Raw genomic sequence first — 16,258 nt, 5'->3', positions numbered from 1 at the left:
TCTGACGTCATTTCCTCGTTAAACACAAAATTCTCGCAACTTTGGTCAGCAGTAACTGGTTATGGTGAATTATGCGTGTGCTTTAAGCCAATCAGAATTTGGGAAATATTTTGAACGAATAATAACATAGCTTTATTATTTATATAGCGCAAAATACATGGCTATATGATCTGATGCGCTTTACATTACAATGCTTATAATATTACAGCTCTTCTAAATAGTTAATAAATGGACACTAGATAAAAATATTATATATATATATATATATATATTATATATATGCATGCAAAAATCTGTGTTAAAATACTGTAGGTTATAAGCTAAAAGCGAATTTAAAATAATAAGTTTTTAGCCGTGCCATAAACGTTTGGAGATTGTCCAAAGCTCTTAACTCGTCTGGAAGGGCGTTCCACAGGGTCGGCGCGGCTGCAAAGAACGCCCTGTCTCCTGTTATGTTCTTAGTCTTTTAGGCAGATCGAGCAGTAAGTGTTTTTTATTTGATCACAGGTTATAATTTGACTGTGGCTTGAGTCCAATTAATTGATGAATATGTGTGGGAGCACTACCATGTAAAGCTTTGAATGTGTATAGAACCACTTTAAACATTATACGTTATTTAACTGGTAGCCAATGCAAGTCTTTCATAAGAGGAGAAATGTGATCATGGTATTGGAGATGAGCCTTGCGGCAGCGTTTTGAACCCGTTGCAACTTAATAATTTAACTGGCTGGTAAGCCGTACAGCAGACTGTTAGAGTAGTCTAGCCGTCCAATTACTAGTGCTAAGATTAGTGTTTGTGCACTCTTGTACGAAAGGTACTTTCTAATGCATTTAATTTTGTATAGTGAACAAAAGGATAGACTACATGTTTTTGTAATGTGCACGTTAAAATTCAGCTGCGAGTCAAACCAAACTCCGAGATTTCGCGCCTTGTTTACAATAGCAACAAGTATCACCAACACTCAGACTACCTAGGTTGACTTTGCTAAGTTGTTGGCGGGTTCCGATTAACATGACCTCAGTTTTGTTCTCATTAAGGTTCAGTTTGTCAGCTTGCATCTACGCCCTTATGGCGGGAATACACTGTTCCATAACATGTACTGCCTCTGCTTCATTAAGGGAGTTGTCTGGGTTGAAGGAAAGATAAAGCTGAGTATCGTCAGCGAATGCGAGTGTGTTGGGTAGGTACAGCTTGATGACCTCGAACAGCTTGCTGGCATAGGCACTGAAGAGTAGGGGCCCTAGACACGAACCCTGAGGAACACCAAATGGCAAGGGATAACAATTTGATCTATCTCCATTTACCGACACGTGCTGGCTACGTCCAGATAGATATGATAAGAAGCATGCGAGAGCAGCGTCCGTGATGCCAAATAAATTAAAGAGATGATGATGGTGATCCCAAATTAATTAAAGAGTATTATAAAATAAACAGTGCAAGAATAGAACTGTAGTACGATTGCGTTTCTCGTATGGGCAGCGGCGTGAGAATGTGAGCTCTGTGAAATCCATTTTTCTGCCCCACACTGTACTTTGACAACAATGGTTTTAAGGTGAAATAAAACTTTTACGCATTATTCACGCTCGAATTGGATCATATTGCAAATCCTTTGACACTTGCCATCCAATTTCGTTTTCAATTTTGTCAAGCTTGTCAATGCCACTTTCCCTTAGTTTCACCATACGTTTTCTCCTCAGATATGCAAGGAAATCATTCTCCGTTCTGACTAAATTTTCACAGAGGCGCTTTGAATTTTCATCAAGATCACTTCTCACTGAATAGCCCTTTACAAATTTGTTATGATAAGCTCTTTGGATTCGAGTACCATTGATCAAGCATAATTGCTGTATTTCTTGTTTTCTCCGACGAAAAGTACTCAGTTCCTCATAAAAGCTTGGTCCTTCTTTCTTTACCCTTCTCCAAAACGATGCGTTAAAATAATCGAATAACAAAACGTCTGCTTTATTCCATCGCCTTATATTTTCTTTAACTCTTGCACTTAAACGAGTAGCTTTTTCCTTGTCTTGTCGCTCATTGAGCTTTACGTACAAAATGTCCTCTATCTTCCAACATAGCAATCTCTTCATTAACAGCAGCGACTCATCAAAGTAGTCCATAATCATGACAAGATCAAATTCATTGTCTAGGAACTGAATGTACTCTTTAACAGCTGTGAGATTTTGGAAATACTGAAACCTCAAACCCAAATCAAACATCATGGGATTTCGTGCCAAATACATCATCATATCCTTACGAGAATGTTTATAAGATTGTATTGGTTTATCTAGAAATTTTTCTAGGGAATCGAGCGTAACGCCCAAACCAAACGATTTTCCTAGTTGAGCAAAGTTGAAAAGAGACTCGTAGTTGTCTACAGGGTTTCTGAGAATTGTAACGTACTTGCTAGTTTTTCGTGGAAAAAGCCAGTTCATTGGTTCCTTGTTAAATCTTGCATGACTGCAGAGTATGTCAAGAGCTTTGCCAAACATACGGAGCGGGTGGAAAATGTGAAATTTGTCAGGCCAGCCAAGAATGGTGTCAGCCCCTAGAGCAAATGTAAGATTCCTGGCGTCTCCATAACGAAAGAAGATGTTAGTCATGGTGCTTGATCCAGTTTTGTGCGTTTTAAGAAACAGAATCCGTTTTTGTGGGAAACATTCAGCTTCAATTACAGCCACCGACGAAAGATCAGTTGTGTTGACGTATTTGCTCCTGCTAAGAAAAAGAAAGAAAGAAAATTACTGGACCATGGGTAGACCGCAAAGCAGTCAGTTGTTGCTTTTTTTTTTCTCAAAATCGGTTCAGACCTCTTGAATACGCAAAAATACGGACTGTTCTGCAGTCTTGACCATGGATTGGTCTGAGTGCGTAGGTAGTGTCCGAATACACCGAAATATCGGTCGAGCTATCGGTGGACACTCCAGCGTGGTTCCCTATCAGGACTATCAGGAACACCCAAGACCTTTTATTGGTCAAAAATCTGTTCTATAAGGAGCAAATATTGCCTAAAAAGTTCTAAAGCTCGAGAAAATATAAATAAAAAAACTTTCTGAATAACCCCTCCATTCGTCTAAGATATTCGCAGTTTTTCTTCTTCTTTTGGAGGTGGCGATTATTGTTGTAAAAGGTCTCCACGAAAAACTGGGGCCTAGAGGTAAAACGTCCCTAGTATTTCCTGATGGAAGATAAGGCTATTCCCCCGGTATTCCATGTCCTAGAACTTTCAACCGGACCAATCATGGAAGCCTGAACAGTTCTGGATGAGAAAAAAGAGGGAACCTGGAAGTTTGGAGACGATCAAAATTCTTATAAGACATCCGATCAGATAAATACGTTTGATCGTAGCTTCAAATTTACCAAACAGGGCTCAGTTGTTCGAAGGCCGATTATCGCTAACCCAGGGTTAAATTTTAACCCCGGTCTCTTTTTCTTTTCATCAAAAGCATTTTCTTGGACAATTTTCTCTATTCTTTTTAGAGTAGCCAATCACCAAATTGTTGACAAAAAGAATTAAACTGAATTTGCTTTTTGAGCGTTCATATCTGAATTCAAATTTCGAACTAACCCTGGTTTATCTTAACCCAGCTTTGAACAACTCGGCCCAGGCTTCTAAAGCATAGGTAAAACCATTTGTGACTCTCGGGAACACTTCTAGCTTCTACACTTCACTTCTTGAATTTCATCCGATTACTTCGAGTCGTTATTAGGGAACTTACGATTGAGACGTTTTCGGGGCGACGGCAACTTCAACCGGACGTGACGTCATGATTTGTGCAAAATTGCGCATGCTCTTGCTCACCACATTGCCGTCGTGCTCCCGTCGGCGACGCGAAACTGGTCTGTTTGGCGTTGTGGCGAGAACGTGAGTATTTAACTCTCATTTCAATCAGGTTTGTTGCATTTAGCAACCAGAATTTTGCAGATTATCGTCCTTAAATTGTCCTTGTTTTCTTTGAGTCACATTTCAAGCTCGATTTCCAAGCTCTGTTATCTAAACTTACATCTTTATAATGTTCCTATGTTTCATGTCACAGAGTCAAGATGCTATATGATCCAATATGGCAAACAGGAAACCGTAAGTGAGCTTTACATGGACAGAATTGTCCTACGAGCCAAATGAAAGTATCCGGACAAAAAAAATGAACTCCGATATTTTAATTGTGTGTTTTTAGCTCCCTTTTTTCGTTAGAGTATCGTATAAATGAAACGTATGTATTAAAAATTGTTTAGAATAGTTGGTAATACCTCGTACTAGCGTGGGAATACTGAAATAAAGTTGTTGTTGTTGCGTGCAAGCAATTAAGCATTAATTCTCTTAGTTCTTTATGTGAAGCCATGTTTTCCTCTTCGGTAGTCTTCCAAGGCGCCGTCCTCCTGAGTTCACTGCGATCTTAATGTTCGAATTTTGGAGGGAAGCGGCGACGGCTACCTCTGTTCCAGGATTGCTCTGCCAGTCCGGTCGCCGACGCCCCGAAAAGGTCTCTATCTTAAGTTCCCTATTACTCCCTCAGTAACGTATGAATCGACCGGCCGTTAATGCCGTCCAGTGACCTCACTACTCCTTGACCTTTGCTTAAATTCATGCAAAAAGTAAAACACGATTTTCAAGTCGCAAACAGAGAGATATTGTTTGGAAATGTCTGCATGATACAGAATTGCTTTGTTTTTTTCGATCGTAATTTATGGTTAACATTCAAACTATCAACTGCATGCAGTACAACTCTGAACCGGTCAGTGTACTGAATTCTATAATCAAAGTCGGTCGCAATCAGGCAATGAAATAAATACGCTCAGAGGAAACACTTAGTTCAAAAACACAATGATTTGCTTTAATTGAAAATAAGCTATTTGGTCCTGAACGAAGAAAAAAACAAGGAAACAAGAAAGAAAAGCTAACAGAATCATTACACTTGACGGTGAAAATAGGAAGATGGTCAAATTATAATATTGATTTCAGAAAACTTCGCGTAAACAAAATCACCGGCCGCCGAAACCACAAAGCGGCTCTAAATGAAAAACCTACCGACTCTCCGCAATGATTCTTCATTCGCAGTTCAATTTAGCATTTCAGTTTCGAAGACAAAGGCAATTTTGCTGTTTAAGATAAAGATTAAGCTTATCCAAGAGAGGATAAAGAGGACAGAGAAGGCATCCCCCATACATACCCTATTCCATAGGTAATTCGTCTCGAGTTATTTTTAGAATCGGGATAAAGTTGCCTCGCGCGCTGCGTGGATGTTTCGTGGAGGTTTCGCATGACTAAACGGCGTGCAAAACATGTCGGGGGAAAGGCAATGAAAGCTGAATATTGAAGCGAAATGAGGCGGCACTCACCTGGGAAAAGGGAATCGCTGGACTCTTTTACAACCCGTGAAATCAGTTAAACTCGAAGTTGTCGTAACCTCAGTGCTTTAATAAAATGAGAAATTTTGCCGGTCTATTAATGAAACCGGTCGTTTGTACAATAAAGCAAGTAGGACGCCAAGTGCTATTTTTGTTGAATAATTAAAGACTGATAAAAGAATAAATACCAAACCAGAAATTGCTCTCTTCAAACTGTAAATTACAAAATCCTGAGAAAATATTAAGTGTGTTAAGGATTTCCCTGCTGTACTGTTAGCTCTATACAAGAGAGGAAGGGCGATTCTTTTTTAATTTCCGTTTCGCTGACACAGCTTTAGCAGAAATATATCTGTAGTCGTTTTCGTCGACAAAACGAATAGCAATATCGCTCTCCGCGTCTTCCGCCATTTGTTCAGGCTGCGTCAATTCGTGAAGGACGCGTGGCTCTAAGCGTGGGTCATCCACGCGGAACACATTCGCGCTATGTGATTGGCTGTTGTCTAATCCCCCTTGGGATTTCTGGTCTTAAAAATAACTCGAGACGAATTACCTATGGAATAGGGTGTGTATGGGGGATGCCTTCTCTGACCCCTTTATCCTCTCTTGGCTTATCGAAATGTTTGAACTACACGAAAGAAATGCCAGGGATGCGATCCGCTGAATATCAAGCGACAATCCCGCTAAAATTTTTCATGATTATACATAATTATGCGAATGTTTAGACAATCAACCAATCAAAATCACTACCCGGTTTTCGGGTAGTAAGTGACGTCACTGGACGGGATTAACGGCCGGTCGATTCAGCCGTTGTTGAGAGGAGAAAACGACTCGAAGCAATCGGATGAATTTCACTCGGGAACACTTCTGACGTATCGGAAAATATTCGGTCATTCGGTTCCTCTTGCCTATTTGGCCGAGTATCCCCCGATGACACCGATATTCGCCGAATGTCTCCGCCAGTAATCTCTACAGAACACAAATCACTAGAAATGCCTAGATCACTATATTATTTTTTGCAGAAATCGGCGAAGACAGAAGACGCAAACAAAATATTCCAGTCATCACACAGAGTTCTCTTCACCTCTCATACAAAAACAGACATGAAAGCCTTTGGGGTCGTCAGCTGGTCGTTCTATATAGGGAATTCCGCTGAAGTTGGGTTTGATTAGTCCCTTGATTTTGGGTTCAGTGTCCCTAAAACACGTGCGCAAAATGTTCTCAAACGGGCTTATTGATCCTAGCATTTTACTACGAAAACTTGACCTACCGTTATTTTAACTGATGGGACCCGTTGGATTTATTTTTGAAACTTCTGTAATGTGCGCTCTCACTGAAAATGGTGAGTAACATATATAGAGATTTTATAAGAAGTGTTCTTTTTACCGACTCGAGTGGGACATCTCCTATTATTCATGCAACGGATTATCTAATCGAAAGGAATTATTCATTGCTCAGACACTCTGCCACATATTATATTAATATATAGATTTAGCCAGGGCTAAAAGCGTAGCTTTCGATAATATTTATAGTTTGCTCAAACAAAATATAAAATCGTGTAGTGCTAAGCGGCGAAGGCTCCTTGGTTGTCTCTGCTTCACAAGACGAGAGTAGCTATGCGACTTCCTGTCAAAATAACCTCGAGTTGCATTTGTGTTGCCATACCTGATGATTATGCTATTTTACATTGGTATGCCTCTAGTGCTGATGGACGGTCGGGCGGGCGGTCGGTCGGTGTACGGTCACGTGATTACCAAATTTTCTAGGATGGGTAGTTTACCACATTTTCTTACCGATGGTGCTCCGCTGAGCTCGCTTCGCGCCCGAGATCTCCGGTATTAAGATCCAGTTTCTGTAAATATCGAAAATCCGGCAACAGTTTCGAAATTTTCAATTTTTTCATATTTTGTCCATTAAAGCCTTTAGTGAGGGTCTCAATGGGGTGGTGGCTTTTACGGTTATCGGCTAAAATTTTGGTTCTTTTACGGCTATTGGTTAATTTTTTTCAGTTACGGTTAACGAAAAAGTTGAAAATTAACTTCTTTTGTTTCAAAGAGTTAAATATTAATTAACCTGTATTTTTTGTATCTTTAAAGCAAAATAGAGGTCTTCGGAACATCTCGGGATAAAGTAAGCTTTTCGTTTGAAAAATTTTAACATTTGATAGATCATACTCTTTATAAAGTATTCCACTTTAGACATAGAAATGTCAATAGTCAATTTACGAATAATCTTTAATTTGTGAAAAATCAAAAGCAGACACGCGAACGCCCATTTCAAGGCCTGGGCGCGACATTCATTTTTAACAGAAATGGCCGTTTTCACACTAGAGACTGATTATTCGTGTGAGTCGGGTTATCCGTTTGATGATTCGCGCCGGATAGGTAATATGTCTTAATTTGAAAATGAAATAGTTTTAGTTTTGAATGAACAATCCGCCTGACGTTATCCATCAATTTTGACGGATAGTTTGAAGATGGATTATCCGTTTCAGATAGCCTGTGTACAGCCGCCTCAGAAAAAATCGGAGAAGGGGTGTCTTTGGGGGAGGGGGCGACTGTACACAGGCTAGTCTCGGACGGATAATCCATTTCAGAGCTCTTGTGTGAAAACGGCTAATAACAAAAGTCCCGTGTCCGGTGTTTATAATGATAGCGAAGGACTCTACGGAACGACTGTCTACCGTTGCCTTGTCCGTAGGCCTCATTATTCCACGCAGCTAATGCTTTTCGGGTCACCTAGTCCGGGCGAGTTCGCCCCCTAAATGCCTTGACCGAGATTGCGTGGGAAAGCGCCGTACAGGGACTAGGTATGGCAATGTCTACCATAGCGTCAGAGAAAAACATGGAATTGTCGTTTGTCGGTTACATGTTTTGCAAACAGTGACATCTCTGCGTATTGTTTCACTGGTGTTTCGAGGGCACGACCTTCTGAAATTCGCAAATATTAATCCCCAGCAAGAAGCCACACTTTCGCTATGGAAAAAATTAGTTCCCCGAGAGAGCGGCGGAAATGGAGCCTAGGTCGTGGTCAACACCTTAACAGCGCTTCGCCTGACGTGTGTACAGAGTCACAGTAGCCGGGAAATAAAAAAACGCAACCATAGCTGAGTTTAGCACCTTCCTTAAAATTAACAAATCTCGGGAAAAATTTCTTTTACGGTTAACTCTTTTTTACCGTATTTACGGCTAACGGTTAAAATTTTTCAATTTTTACGGCTATCGACTAAATTTTTGGCCGTTTTACGCCTATCGGTTAACCCCATTGAAACCCTCTTTAGTGAGTTATTTTTGAAATACAATTAAAAGATCCTAAAGCGCTCGAGTTTTTTCAAAATCGAGGAAAGTTTGAAAATCGCCATTTTGGCCTCCCGCCGATGATGAAAATTGACAAAAATGATGCGTTTTCTTTTCGCTCGTGCTGGTAAACGCGATAACATCTAGCAATGTACTTTTGATATATCATAGAACTTTGCTTGCTCTTTCAAAAAGCTGTCAAACTAGTCCAGTCTTTTTCTGGCCGTTTTAGTTACCCTACTTGAAGCGGGTGAGCGACTAGGCTAATTTTCGCCGATTTTAGACTACGCCTAGTTCCCATTTTTCCTCAGGGATAGTAGAGCGAGCCAAACGCGAGGGCGCGTGAAAATCAACCCACGCGAGAAAGGCGAGACGCGTCGCTGACAGGGAAAAATTCAAATTATCAATTTTGTTTGTCTTATGCACCTATCAATGTTATGCCGGGGGGGGGGGGTGGGGAGGCAGGGCAAGGGGTGGGGATTTGATTGTCTATGTTGGCCCTGGGGTAGGGCATTTGACTGATCTTGTTCTCGCAGAGGATGGGATATTTGAATCTTCTTTCGCCCGACGAGCTGTAACCTTTCCTCTCCGCCCGCCTCGTCTAGCTTTTACTATTTGCGGGCGGAGATGGCAAAATGAGTGGTGGGACAATTCTACGCAAGGGAACACAGATTATGGTTACAACGTATAATTGCAGCTGTAACAGGAAGGGTATCTTTGGTGATGCAGAAACGTAATGTAGATAAAGATTGCAGAATTTTATTTGGAGATATTTTTATTGTGCCTTTCTTGGGTTCTGCTTTGGGATTGACAACAATGTGCAGCTCGGGGAGGGGAAATTTGGTTGCAATTGATTGGAATGATTTGCCCATGGGAATTTGACTGCAAATTTTTTAAAAATGTCAAATCCCCACCCCATGCCCTGCCTTCCCCCCGCGCCGCCTTTACATTGACTTCAATATATATCGACCTTCGAGCACACAGTTGTGTCCCCACCCCTCACCCCCTAAGATAAAACCTTTTGTTTTTAGTCACGATGGCGTACGGTTGCGCGAAGTTTGCTCTACGAGAAATACATTCATATACTACACCAAACAAATGAAACTAAAATAGATGAAATTGAAAACACGCTAGTAAGTTTTTTCATGTTAACAGTTTGCCGCAATCCCTCAGAACAAGGTAGAACTGAACATCAAAATTTTAAACATGTACTGCCGTGAGACGTGGTACCCGCACTGTTGAAAAACTGCAGCAACGCTTGTCTCTCATCGAGTTTTACTTTTACGACTTTTTCTAGCGCTGCCCGTGTAATTAGATAACAGCATAAATTTTCTTATATTATTTGTTCTTCGATAAGCGATTTTAAGTCATTTTATCGGCTTCCCGACGAAGTGCTTGCTTTCAAAGGGCGAGCGAATTTGTCACGCAACGTAATGTACATGTTACAAAATGTCTGTGTTAGAAGGTGGACCGGTTTAAACAGCTTATTACAAAGTTATAAACTTGTAGTATTAAAAAGGCTTATGAAAATACAATCCGTGTTGTGGAACGAACCGAAGTTGAAATGGTTGTTTTGATTGGTTTGGTGTTGACATATATGAGTCTACAATGGAAGCGTTCGGTACAATGAGTTAAAAAATCAAAAGGTAACGGTTGCATATGTGTACATTATCCGATATTCAAGCGCTAACAAACATGTGGAAGGTTTTCCAGGACAATTTTTCAGTTGTTAGCCTAGGTATGTAGGGAAACATGTTGCTCCTTAAATTGATTTAGGTGCCAAAACAGTCCTCCCGTTTCCGTTTCTCTACTGGGTACTTTTTGCGGGCCACGGATAAAATTTTCACACAACAAAGTATCAAGGATTTGCTTTAAGACCATTATAGTTTTGGCCTCAGAGTTCATGTACCAGTGAGCTCTATTTACTCTCTCTCTCTTTGATCTTATGATCTTATGAATATAATGTCTTGAATTTTTTGTATAGTGTAGTTTATTAGTTAGTTGCGTAGTCATTCTTATCTTATTTTAGTTTTTATCCTTATATTATGTTATTATGACAGGACCCCTTTGATAACAGTGCTATTGCACTGAAGGGCTCTATCCTGTATAAATATTCGTTATCATCATTATTATTATTATTATTATTATTATTATTATTATTATTATTATTATTATTATTATTATTATTAGTATTATTATTACCGGTCCAGCCCCCCAGGGGCAACCAACGTCAATTTTCGGAAAATATCTGTTCGGAAGACGATTTGAGATCTAGAATTTTCGGAACATTTGTTGTAAAATTTCTTGTTTGCCTGCCTCTCCTAGGATTTCCGAACATCCAAAAAATGGTATAATTGCCCATTTTTAACGGATTTTTACCCTAAAAACATGCTAAAAAGGTCACCTAGAATTTTCGGAAGCCTTTTTTCTGGCTGAAATTTTCGAAAAAGTAACTTTTGATCTCCATAAGTTTCGGATCACTAGACTTTCAGCTAGGAAATCCGAACAGATGAAAAATTTTTAGGGGATAAAAATATGCCTATATCTACTGTTTAAATCAGTACTAAAATACTTCTAACAACGCTATGTTTAAGTGGTTTTGAACTATATTCTCGTTGGGTGCCCCTGAACCCCTGATCTTTCTGCATGCGGCAGCGCTTAACTTCCAATATGAAAGGATAAAGATAAACCAAACTGTTAGAAAGGTGAGACTATAAACTGACAATTCGCTGTTTTCCCACTGCTTGCTTGCTGCCTGGTTCGAATTTGCATATCGGTGAATGGCGGCAGCATGGCGCATTGGAGGTGAACATGAAAGTGAACTGAACCTATCATAACCACTTAATTTCCGAGTTAATTCATAGTGATGGATGCGAAAGGTTATCTGAATGTCAATGACTTACGGAAAATTTGGAAGGAAGAATTTTTGCCTTGTATTAAGCGTGAATTGAAAAGCGAACTCGAAGCACTCAGAACAAGCATTAAGACCTTGACAGCACGTGTTGACGGGATAGAGAAATCTCAGTCCTTTATATCGGAAAAGTACGAGTCTTTTCTAAAAACGCTCAAGTCATTGAACCAAACGACAAACACGCCGGGGAAAAAGGATGCTGAGCTGACAAAGATCGCCTACAGCTTGGCCGAGCGAGCTAACCGTGTGGAGCAGGCAGTCTACAGAATTGATTGTGCAATCGACGAAGTCCAACAATACTCTCGAAGAGACTGTCTGGAAATAACGGGCATTCCAATACTGCCGGAGGAAAGTCCAAAGCTGCTTAACTTATCAAAGAGATTGGTACTTTAATCGATGTAAATGTTGAAGACGATCACCTAGCAGCAGCTCACCGGCTTCCGGACACCGAGAATGTGAAGCATCGGTTGATTGTCAAGTTTGTACATAGAGATAAAAGAGAAGAAATGTAAAAGAAACGTAGGAATCTAATTGGAAAGAATATTAACAACTTGCCCTCCGTACAAGCCGCAATGGGTCTCGCTGGTACAAGCAACAATAAAATCCACATCAATGAATCTCTCACAAGTTATCGCAGACAACTCTTTGGTCGTATCAATGACTTCAAGCGAAAGAACAATTAGAAATATCTATGGACTGCAAATGGGAAGATCATGCTGAAGGCTCATGATTCTTCAGAAACCAAATCTTTTGTTACACATGAGGAATTTGAAGACTACATCGAATAGATAAGCAATAACTCGTAATTCTTTTTTTCTTCCTTACACTTATGTGCCCTATGATAATATCTAACCTATAGACACATAAATGTTCAACCTCAATCATCCCCAAAATAGCCTGCAAGCTTTACCTTTTCCAAAATTGTCTCTGGGATCGTAATGGTAGATATCTCTGATCACCTCCCAGTTGTCTGTGTTACAAATATACCAGTTAAGAACCACAACCCTATTAACCCATTCGCCCCTGAACCGCCCGTAACCGCCCGTGCGGATCCAGGTCCTTTCTACCCATTGTGACGTCATCAGTTTTAACGGTCAAGGACAACTTTCTTCACTAACTTGTGTAGAGTGAAGAGATCTTTCAAACCATACCAGAATGAGCACAATTCAGTCAAGGGCACCGGAGAAACAAGCAAAAAAACCACGCGACATTGACCTGAAAATCTCCGTGAAAATCTTGTTCCATTACCCACCTACCTTTCCTTTCGGCTAATCCTAAGATCCTAAAAGCTTTCCTAAAAACTCTTCCCACCAAAATCAAGCCTACTAAATGCCCAGCAAGAGAAAAAAAAATGAGGCAAGAAAAGCAAAAAAAAAAAGGGAGGAGAGAAAGCGAAAAGTAAAAGTCAAGACTGCTGTGTCACTTTTAAACCCAAAAACTGTCGAAATTTTGCTTTCTGCGCATGCCCGAACTTCGCAAGCTGATATTTTGCATCTGGATCAGAAGGCCGCGAAGTGTTCGACCTGTAAACCAGTTTGTGGTAAGTTTTAGCTCTTTATAGCACGACAGTGACCAGAAAACCACTCGACTAGCTTCAAAACGCGTTTTTCGGCAAAATCTCCAGGAGCGAATGGGTTAAGTATTATCAGAAACTCATAAGGGGTTGAAACGTGTAACTCGCGTTCAATGCTCATGAATATTCACTTTTGCCATATTTGGAAACCTTAGTGGCAGATATTCATTTTAAACAAAAGGCTGACACTCGATCACCCCGCAGATGTTTTAAGACAAGAGTGCTGCATTTCAAGGTTAAAAATACACCGTTAAAAGACAAAAAATGGAAAGAGAAAGTTCAAAAGAATGCTCAGCTTTCTTTTTGTGGCGGAAGGGAAGCTTTTCATCAAGAAATTGTCCTTCGAGGAATTCAACCTTGTTTTCTTCACGACTGCGCGCATGGTATGTTTTGAAATGCAACCAAGGCAGTGAAGTTTTTGCTGAATTTTAAGGTACATTTTGCACTCTATGGCCAAGACAATTGCGTTTTTGAAAAGGAATTTATGTATTTTTAAATGTTTCATGGACATTTTATAAATTTTTCTCTTCGGCGCTAACGAAAAATTACAAAATGTGCCCCGATTTGAGATGGACTTTGTGTTGAATTTTGCCATGTGTTCAGCCTATTTCACTTGCGTGAACGGATCCACGATCCAGATAGTGTTTTCCGAATTGCTCTAAAAGACTAACTTTTTGGATTTTGAATAAAAATTTTCAAGAAACGGCTTCTCTGTCTATTGTTTTGAGTTTGTTCATTCATAACATTAGCTCATAACACGATCGTGACTAAAATATCCAAGCTGAATTTAAGCTTAAATGCTTCTCACATTCATTACACGCATCAATTTTTACGAAGATGTCAGGTACAGGTTTTGGACACTTTTCGATACGCAGCTAATGAATTTTATTCGAAAATATTTTTTACTGTTTATTCTAGACTTTTAATATAAGTTAGAAGCGTATTTGCAGTATAAGTTTACTGTGCAGATGGTCAACGAGGCATCGTTGTTTGAAGTGACAACTTCAAGAAGTTGCGAGGACGTCAATGGGTTTCATAAAGTTATGTTTGGCCCGGGTAGTGAGGCAATAATATCCTGCTCAGTGTTTCGGTACGATTCCTGGTTTCAACCTTTGAAAGCTTTCTCGGCTTTCGGGAGTTTTCCCCCCGTTTGTCGGCCATTTTTTCAAGCGGGCGCGGGAACCTGAAGTAAAATTACGTCACGTTGTTGACAAAGTTTGATTGGTCAGTCATCTCTTCTTCTCGTTCCAAATATGGTACTTTTGAAAATGAATAATCACGAGCATCGGACAAAGCAAACATATCAGAGTTACACGTTTCAACCCCTTATGAGTTTCTGGTATTATCGAGATTACAGCAATTTTGATCAAGAATCTTACTTACAGGATATCAATGAGGTCAACTGTAATGCTATCTATAGTAATGATCTGCATGAGACAGCTACTAAAATAACTGACCTGGTCAAATCAATTGCAGATAAACATGCACCAATAAGGCAATTGTCCCAAAAGAAACTGTAATTGTGTACTAAGCCGTGGATAACTAATGGTATTCTTAAATCAATCAAAACTAAGCATAAATTATACAAAACACACTTTCTTCCTAACAATCCAATTAAGGTGACGGAATATAAAAAGTATGCTAACAAACTGAATTGGCTTAAGAACATTTGCAAAAAGAACTACTTTTCACAATACTTTGACCTATTTAAAAACAACCTGAAGGCATCTTGGAAATTGATGGGTATGCTAGTTAAGCGCAACTCAAAGGGACAAACTCCTATCTCGAAAATTAAACGTAATAATAGAGCTTACACTAATAAGGCTGAGATTGCCGATCAATTTAATAAGCATTTTGTCAATGTGGGTCAAAACCTAGCCAAAAGAATTGAAAATTGTGATGGAAGAAAGTAGCTAGCTTTGTTATGTCCTGTGTTACTGAAACCCAAGTATGTTCACTATTTAAAGGTTTAAATGATCATAAGTCAGCCTTAGATATTCCTAATAAATTAATTAAAATAGCTGCCCAGCCATTGTCAATACCTTTAACATATATCTATAACCAGTCTATTGAAACTGGAATTGTTCCTGATATTTTAAAAGTCTCACAAATTTGCCCAGTGTATAAGGGTGGTGATGTTACAGACCCTAGCAACTATCGGCCCATAGCAACTTTCTCACCTTTTAGTAAAGTGCTCGAGCGTCTAGTCTATAATCAGTTATATTCGTTCATAGATAAAAAACAAATCTTGTATAAATATCAGTTTAGTTTTAGGACAGGATATTCCACTGAACAAGCTATTCTTGAAATTACTGACAATCTGAAGCTAGCTACTGACAAAGGTCAAATAACATGTGGTTTATTTCTCGACCTATCAAAGGCCTTTGACACAGTAAATCATAAAATACTGCTCTCTAAACTATATCTGTATGGAATTCGGGGTACATCACATAATTGGTTTGAAAGTTATTTGCATAGTCGAAGACAATATGTTAAAATTGACTCTACTAAATCTACCTATGAAAATATTACCTGCAGTATACCCCGAGGCTCGACTCTAGGTCCTCTTTTATTTTTGCCTTCATGTGAACGACTTACCAAACTGTGTCGACAAACTTTCGGTGCGGAGCTTTAATTTGCTGATGACACCAATTTATTTTACTCTAGCGACAACTTAAAACAGCTTGAATCCGTAATGAATCAAGAGCTTAAACAAATTTATAACTACTGTGCTCTAAATAAGTTATCTATTAACACTGCAAAGACCAATTACATGTTAGTCTCATCATCTAGGTGCCAGAAAGATTACATAAAGTACTTGGGAGTTTATACAGATAAACATCTCAATTGGCAACCACAGATACAACATGTAAATAATAAATTAGCTAAAAATTTAGGAATCCTTTCAAAACTAAGATATTACATGGATCTTAATATACTGAAACAAATTTATTATGCTTTAATATATCCCTATTTGAGCTACGGTATTCTTGCTTTGGGCTGTGCCAGCAAAACCAGATTAGATTGTCTTCGTATTAAGCATAACAAATGTCTCCGCACCATCCTCTTTGTACATCCTAGAGAGAGTGCTGCTCCCTATTTCAAACTCCTAACAATCCTTAAATTAGATAATATAT

General features: G+C 39.3%; 1 protein-coding gene and 1 pseudogene across 1 annotated transcript; one reads left to right on the top strand and one right to left on the bottom strand.

Annotated features, from left to right (window-relative positions):
- Positions 1–1,578: 1,578 nt before the first annotated feature.
- On the bottom strand, positions 1,579–4,338 carry LOC140931777 (galactosylceramide sulfotransferase-like). The gene is made up of 2 exons (XM_073381519.1): positions 4,247–4,338; positions 1,579–2,713 (listed from the first exon to the last, which is right to left on the bottom strand). The coding sequence occupies exons 1-2, from the start codon at positions 4,336–4,338 to the stop codon at positions 1,579–1,581; spliced, it is 1,227 nt and encodes a 408-aa protein (XP_073237620.1).
- A 7,115-nt stretch (positions 4,339–11,453) lies between these two features.
- Positions 11,454–12,354, top strand: LOC140931770 (uncharacterized; annotated as a pseudogene).
- Positions 12,355–16,258: the final 3,904 nt, after the last annotated feature.

The sequence above is a fragment of the Porites lutea genome, chromosome 1 (genome assembly GCF_958299795.1).
Source record: "Porites lutea chromosome 1, jaPorLute2.1, whole genome shotgun sequence".
In the NCBI taxonomy this organism is placed as follows: Eukaryota; Metazoa; Cnidaria; class Anthozoa; order Scleractinia; family Poritidae; genus Porites; species Porites lutea.
Note: the sequence above shows the minus strand (reverse complement) of the source record. Positions and strands in the feature narration are given on the sequence as shown.

What these genes read in the sequence shown, in the direction of transcription:
- LOC140931777 (XM_073381519.1), bottom strand. Translation starts at nt 4,338, where the DNA reads ATGGCTTCACATAAAGAACTAAGAGAATTAATGCTTAATTGCTTGCAC. An exon ending in TATTCCCACGCTAGTACGAG is followed by an intron (nt 2,714 to 4,246) that starts GTATTACCAACT and finishes TTTTCTTAGCAG; the next exon opens with GAGCAAATACGTCAACACAA.